Source organism: Gallinula chloropus (assembly GCF_964237585.1).
Source record: "Gallinula chloropus genome assembly, chromosome: 18".
In the NCBI taxonomy this organism is placed as follows: domain Eukaryota; kingdom Metazoa; phylum Chordata; class Aves; order Gruiformes; family Rallidae; genus Gallinula; species Gallinula chloropus.
In genome coordinates, this window is record NC_140103.1 from 12,497,963 (window position 1) to 12,505,767 (window position 7,805).

A 7,805-nucleotide genomic window follows, 5' to 3' on the forward strand; every position below is an offset into this window, starting at 1 on the left:
AAATGGTCATACATATCAAAAGAGACAGACTTTCTGCTGCAAGGACACACTGACCCCTGAAGAGCTCACTCCTTTGCAGACACATGGGAGCTGCAGTGGGTTTCTGAGTGCTGTGCTGCACACAACCAATATATCTTCCCTACCCTTCTGCAAGGGCACTGCTGTTGACCAGTTCTTCTCTGAAATCCCCCAGATCTCAGCCTCTCATTCCCAGCTGCGTACCCCAGGGAGAATGATCTTCTTGTACTTAGTTCCTGTTTAGTTTTGGGGTGTTTTGTGTGATACCTATGGAGATTTAAGGCTGGGAACATCTTTTGGCCCCCTGAACCCATGTGTTTTATATCTAGTGCTGGACAAATATCAGTTTTGAAGGTGGGTGCTGGTAGAGCCAGAAACACTTCTCAGTCAATTTTAGGAACATTTCCATGGCTAGGAATGCCCTGAGCCCAAAGGGAACCTGGTCTGCTCGTGCGCTACCCTGTGAGGGTTCAGACCAATAACATTTTTCAGCCCTTGAGAGTTTGTTTGGAACTATTGCTGGACGTTTATTATTTTGGAAGCTGGAAGCTGGCATCACCTGAAAATGATGTCAGGCACTGCAAGACTGTTCCCTTGGAAAGGAAACACCTGAGCTTCAAGATTACTGCTGCTGCTACTGAGCTGCCTGGGGAGGTTTTAGGTGAGGAATATCTTTCATATCTCCCAGTTTTTGTTTGGGAAATATTATTGTACATTCAAGAGTTCTATTGCTGGACACTGTTAGAGCACGAAAATGATGCCAGGCATGGTTAGGACCATTCCCATGACTAGGAATACCCAGATCCTAAGGGTTACTAGGGCTGTTCATGGGCTACCTGGGGATGTTTGTTGCCAGGACCATCTTTTGTCTCTTGCACATTTCTTTAGGAAGTTATTGCAGGACATTTAGCAGTTTTGAAGATGGACACTAAAAATTACATCAGGCAGTGTAAGGACCTTTCCCTTTGCATTAACATCCTTGACCCCCAAGGATACTGGGGCTGGTTGTGAGGTACCAGCTTAATTTTCTGTTAAGGAACATCTTTTAGCCCTCACATCTTTGTTTGGGAGCTATTGCTGTGTGCTAGTAGAGCTTGAAAGTGACATCAGACAATGTTATGACCAATCCTTTGGCTAGGAATGCCCCGAGCCCCAAGGTTACCATGGATGCCAATGGGCTACCTGGGGACATTTCTGGCCAGGAAGCTTTTTCAGCCCTGGCACCTTTTGTTTGCAACTGACAATAAAGGTGGGAGATTCTCCCTGTCACTCCTTTTGTTATTAATTCTATAAATACATTAATAACAAAAGAAGGCCAGGGAGAATCTCCCACCTTTATTGGATGTGGAGGGAACCATTGTGACAGAGGATGAAGAAAAGGCTGATGTTCTTAATGCCTTTTTTGCCTCAGTCTTTATTAATGTGACCACTTGTCTCCTGACACCCAGACCCCTGAATGGAAAGGTGGGGAGGGAAACTAGATGGAAGTCCCCACAATCCTAGGGGAATTGGTAACTGAACTGCTCAGCCTCTTTGATCAGCACAAGTTGATGGCTCCTGAGGGTACTGAGGCAGCTCGCAAAAGTGCTCGCCAAGCCACTTTTCCTTATTTACCAGCAGTCCTGGCTGACCAGGGTGTTTCTGCCTGACTGGAAGCTGGCACATGTGACATCCATCTACAAGAATGGCCAGAGAGAGGACCCAGGGATCTACAGGCCATCCAGACCCCCTTCTACGACAAGGTGACCTGCTTAGTGGACAAGGGGAAGGCTGTGGTTGTGGTCTACCTGGACTTCAGTAATCTCTTCGACACTCTCTCACACAGCATCTTGCTGAGAAACTAGCCACCTATGGATTAGATAGCTATACTCTTCGCTGTGTTAGAAACTGGCTGGATGGCTGGGCCCAAAGAGTTGTGGTGAGCGGGGTTAAATCGAGCTGGCAGCAGGTCACAAGTGCCCCCCCAGGGCTCAGTGCTGGGGCCCGTCCTCTTTACCGTATTTATTAATGATCTGGAGGAGGGGACGGATTGCACCCTCAGCAAGTTAGTTGACAGACAACAAAATGTTGTGTGGGAGTGTCTATCTTCTGGAAGGCAGGAAGGCTCTGCAGTGTGACCTGGACAGGCTGGAGCGATGGGCAGAAGCCAACTGTATGGGGTTCAACAAGGGTTCCTGGTCCTGAACTTTGATCACAATAAGGCAGGTAGTGTTACAAGCCTGGGTCAGAGTGGCTGCAGAGCTCCCTGGAGGAAAAGGATCTGGGGGTGTTAGTGGACAGGAAGCTGAACGTGAGCCAGCACTGTGCCCAGGTGGCCAAGAAGGCCAACGGCATCCTGGCCTGTATCAGAAATAGTGTGACCAGCTGGAGTAGGGAAGTGACAGTTCTGTTATACTCAGCTCTGGTGAGGCTGCACTTCGAGTGTGTCCAGATTTTGGCCCCTCACTATAAGAAAGAGGTTGAGATGCTGGAGCATGTCTACAACTACCTGCAAGGAGGGTGTAGAGGGGTGGAGGTTGGTCTCTTATCTCAGATAACAAGCGAGAGGGAATGGCTTGAAATTGCACGAAGTGAGATTTAGGTTAGATATCAAGAATTTCTTTCCTGAAAGGGTCATCGAGTATTGGAACTGGCTGCCCAGGGAAGTGGTGGAACCACCATCTGTTGAGGTATTTAAACGGTGTATAGATGTTGTGCTGGAGAACATGGCCTAGAGCAGACAGGGTTAGGCTGTGGTTGAACTCTATGATCTTAAAGGCCTCTTCCATCCTAAGTGGTTCTATGATGCTATGGTACACTTCCAGGAAATTCCTGTTCTCTCATGGTGGGAAAGCATTGCCATTTCAGACAAGTAGTTGAATGGTTCAGCTGATGAAAATATGCTTGTAATTTTTTTTAAAATTGCCAGGAGAAAAAAAAAGAAAGAAATAGTTGTGCAACTTTCCAGGCAGACATGATGCAAAGAGAGCACAGCTGGTCATTATTTAGCGTCTGCATCACAGAACACCCAAGATACTGTATTAGGAGTGGGATGAATGTGGACTCTGTTATTACAGCTTAGACAAAATAGAAGGAAAAAAACCCTCCAAACAACTATAAAACCCACTAAATACAGACTGGTCCTAACGTGAGTGACAGTGCCAGCGACATGCAGATGATGAGCAGTTTCTTGCAGCTTATAAACATCCAGTCCTCAAGTTCCACACAGCATCCTTGAGCTACTGGTTCATCAGGCTGTAAGTGAGGGGGTTCACTGCTGGTGGAAAAACTAAGTAAAGGAATGCCACGACCAGGTTCAGTTCTCTGTGGACACTGGACAAGGGCCAACGGCCTCAAGTTGGAGCACAGGAAGCTCCACAGCATTATGTGGGCGAATTATTCACAGTAAGGGTGATGGTGCACTGGGACAGGCTGCCCAGGGGCATTCTGGAGTCTCCTTCTCTGGAGATATTCAGAACCCGTCTGGACTCCGACCTTTGACACCTGCCCTGGGGAACCTGCTTTGGCAGGGGGGTTGGACCCAATGATCTCTCAAGGTCCCTACACCTACAATTCTCTGAATCTGTGAGTCTGTAAATAGTGAGGAGATTGAGGGGTGCTTCAGGTAGGCAAACATGGCAGTGCTGACAAAGGAGACCACTCCCAGGCACGTGGAATAGGCGTTCTGCCACCGCTGCTCTGAGGGGATCCTCATCACAGCCCTGAAGCTCTGCACATAGGACACTGTGATGAAAACAAACCACCCAAAAGCTAAACAAGCTCAGACCACAATTTCACTGAGGTAGGACAGTGAGCAAGAGAGCTTGAGGGTCTGGGGGGTTTCACATAAGAACTGGTCACAGGCATTGCCTTTGCAGAGGGGCAGTGACAGTGTATTGGCTGTGTGGAGCAGAGCATTGTGAATAGAAACTCTGAGACAATATTTGTAAGAAGAAAAATAAAACTTATCAGCTGCTTTTTGCCACCAGAGAAAAGGAGGAGAAAGTGTGAGGAACTTTGAAGACAAGGTCAGTGAAGGAGGAGGAGAAGGTCCTCGAAGCCCTGTAGCAGAGATTTTTCTGCAGCCTGTGGAGACGACCATGGTGAATGAGGCTGTTTCCCCACAGCCAGTGCAGGGTGATGTGGAGCTGTGATTATACCTGTAGCTTTTAGATGTCCCCATGCTGTAGGCAGGTTGAGACACCAGAAGGAGGCTGTGACCTCATAGGAAGCCTGTGCTGCAGCAGGTTTCATGGCAGGGCTGTAGAGGGCCCACGCTGATGCTGAAGGATGGCGCCAAATTCAAGTGACCCACCCTGGAGCAGTTGGTGATGATCTGAAGCCATGTGGGAAGGACTCACATTGGAGGGGTTCATGGAGGACTGTCTCCTGTGGCTGGGACCCAGTGCCGGAGAATGGGGAGACTGTGAGGAGTCCTCCCACAGAGGAGGAGGAAGGAGCGGCTGAGACAATGTGTGCTGAATTGACCCCAACCCCCATTCCCTGTCCCCATGTGCCACTCAGTCGTAAGAGAGAATGGGAGGTGGCTGATGGAACTGCTGCTGGACATTTGTTTGGCAGCCAGTCTCATGGGGAGATATGGAAAGGAGATTCTCCTGCCCAGCTCTGGTTTGATCAGGAGAAAGGACTCTGCTGGACACAACGATTTCTCCCCAGATGAGTGAGGGAACATCAGTGAGGACTTCAGTGTCTTTCCAAGTAGGTTTCCTGAACCTCCAGGGAAACCTCAAAGGAGCCCAGAAGGGATGGAGTATGTGACGCCTTCACCTTCTCCTCTGCTGTGAGCTGGGCTGGGCTCCTGGGATGGTGGGAGCTTATGAAACATTACAGCACTGCAGAGAGACAGCTCTGCCCAGGAGCAGCTCCTCTGCCAAGCACACAGGGCTGGGGACACTCCCTGTAGGTACCGAGGGGAGACCTGTGAGGCTGAGAGAGCTGATGGATGCTAAGAGCTCACTGCAGGAGAAATCTCCACAGCACTCTGCCTGGTATGTCTGTGGGTGCAGGGCAATGCAGGTTCTGTTCCTGGAGGCATCTCCTAAAGCTGGGACATGGGGCAGTTTGTGGGGTCTGTCAGGAGGACAGGTTCTCTCTAGGACCAGAAAGTGCTGCCTGGAAGGGATGCCCTTCTGCCCCATCAGAGGGAGAGGGTAGGACAGCTGCATGGTTGCGGAGATATGAAGCAGTGTGTGCACCCAGGGGTGCCAAGAGTTGTCCTTGCAAGCAGGGTCCCTGTGTGCTGGGTCAGGGACTCTGCTGCTGCCAGAGTCAGCACTCAGCCTGGTTTCTGTGCTTTCCACAGGGATAAAGACAGTAGATGTGGCTGGAAATTGTGACCCAAGGAAGGAGAGCATAGGGTCCTTTTGCTCTCAAAATGTGCTGCATAGACCAAGTTTGCTCCCAGTTCCAGGTGATCCCTGGAAACTACCCGGGGTCTTTTCAAGAACACCAAGGATGCATTTTCCACTTCAGGGAAAGAGACTTTGATTCACATTTTCTTTCTTCTGCACTGGGTGTGAGGAGGGAGCTGAGCTTTTCTTGATAACTTTGATGAAGGCAGTGCAAACTCATTTGTCATTAAAACTTGTCAGAGTGTGTCCTGAGCCCTGCACACACAGAGGCTCCCTGAGGCAGTGCCCTGATGCCAGGAGGGGTCTGCAGAGCAGAGCTGAGCACAGGGCAGGTTGGATGAGGTCTGTAAGCACAGAGCAGGAGGTGACATGGGCAAAGAGAAGCAGCTCAGGGGACAGCTGCAGGCAGGAGACATTGACAGGGAGGGAGGGAGAAGAAGCTGCTCCTAGAAATGCCCTGGCAGTGGGGATTTGGTACCTCCATGACATCCCCCGCAGTGCAGACACTTATGTTCTACAGCCAGGGTACAACACAGAGCACCCAGCACAGGGCAGCTGAGAGCAGGGCTGATGGACAGAGCAGCTCTCCCCACTTTGCGCTCAGGGGAAGGTTTCACTGGCACTGAAGCAGCAATGTCAGGGGGTTCTGGGAGAAGAAACACTCCTCAGGTACAGTCAGAAGAAAACCAAAGCTCCAAAGCTCTGCTCTGCCCTCGGGTGAAACTGGAGTGACAGTGCTGAAAAGCTCACTCAAATGCAGTGGCACACTCAAGCAGCAAAAAACAGACCTCCTAAAAGGGACCTGCCAAAAGTCTTCCTGAATCCAGAGTCAATGTGAATTGGAAGAGGTTTTTCTCAAAGACTTGTACCCTGCCTTCTAACTGTGCCTTTTCCTCCTTGGACAGGTCTCCACACTTGATGGCAGCAGATGTCCAACAGCAGCTCCTTCAGCCAGTTCGTCCTCCTGGCCTTTGCAGACACACGGGAGCTGCAACTCCTGCACTTCTGCCTCTTCCTGGGCATCTACCTGGCTGCCCTCCTGGGCAATGGCCTCATCATCATCACCATAGCCTGTGACCACAACCTCCACAACCCCATGTACTTCTTCCTCCTCAACCTCTCTGTTCTTGACCTTGGCTGCATCTCCACCACTGTTCCCAAATCCATGGCTAATTCCATGTGGGACACCAGGGCCATTTCCTACACAGGATGTCTGGCTCAACTCTTTTTCTTTACATTTTTGTTCTCAACAGAGTTCTGTCTTCTCACTGTCATGGCCTATGACCGCTACGTTGCCATCTGCCACCCCCTGCACTACGGGACCCTCCTGGGCAGCAGAGCTTGTGTCCACATGGCAGCAGCTGCCTGGGCCAGTGGGTTTCTCAATTCTGTGCTGCACACAGCCAATACATTTTCACTGCCCCTGTGCCATGGCAATGCTGTTGACCAGTTCTTCTGTGAAATCCCCCAGATCCTCAAGCTCTCCTGCTCAGATGCCTACCTCAGGGAAACTGGACTCATTATGTTCAGTGACTCTTTAGCTTTTGGCTGTTTTGTGTTCATTGTGGTGTCCTATGTGCAGATCTTCAGGGCTGTGCTGAGGATCCCCTCGCAGCAGGGACGGCACAAAGCCTTTTCCACCTGCCTCCCTCACCTGGCCGTGGTCTCCCTGTTTCTCATCAGTGCTGTTTTTGCCAACGTGAAGCCGCCCTCTATCTCCTCCCTCTTTCTGGACCTGGTAGTGGCATGTCTTTACACGCTGGTTCCACCAGCAGTGAACCCCCTCATCTACAGCATGAGGAACCAGGAGCTCAAGGATGCTGTGTGGAGACTGAGAAGTAGATGTTTGTAAGCTGTAATAAACTGCTCATCTTCCTCTGCATATCGCTGTCCCTGTCAGTCATGTTAGGAACAGTCTGTATTTAGTAAGTTTCATAGTTGTTTTGTTTTGTTTTGGGGTTTTTTTTTCTGTTCTACCTAAAGTATAATAACATGGGTTACGTTCATCCCATTGCTAATGCAGTATCTCCAGGTCTTGTGTGACTGAGACACTGCGTAACGATGAGCTGTGCTGTCTTTCCTTCAGGTCTGCCTAAAAATAGCCACTTTTTTTTTTTTAATGTATATATTTAAATAATTTCCAAGCACATTTTCATCAGCTGAATCACTCGACTACTTGTCTGAAATGGCAATGCTTTCTCACTGTGACAGAATGGGAATTTCCAGGGTAGGTACCATGGCAGCAGAATAAATACTCACCTTCTCCTGTATCTGCATTACCCCCAGTCTGTTTCTTTCTTCTCCCTCATCATTCAGGTGTTTCCACCTCTCCTGATGATATGGCCATGCGTAAGGACATCTTTTCAGCAGAGTAGATGGATGTATCCTCACAGGATTCTACGTCAGCTTGCTCTTTCGTCTATCAGATGCTGCTCA

At 49.6% G+C, this 7,805-nt stretch overlaps 1 protein-coding gene across 1 annotated transcript; it reads left to right on the top strand.

Annotated features, from left to right (window-relative positions):
- Positions 1 to 6,297: 6,297 nt before the first annotated feature.
- LOC311198751 (olfactory receptor 14J1-like) lies at positions 6,298 to 7,221 on the top strand (the record flags this gene model as incomplete). Its single annotated transcript, XM_084272756.1, has 1 exon — positions 6,298 to 7,221. One exon carries the CDS (start codon positions 6,298 to 6,300, stop codon positions 7,219 to 7,221), a length of 924 nt encoding a protein of 307 aa, XP_084128882.1.
- Between the last annotated feature and the right edge of the window lie 584 nt (positions 7,222 to 7,805).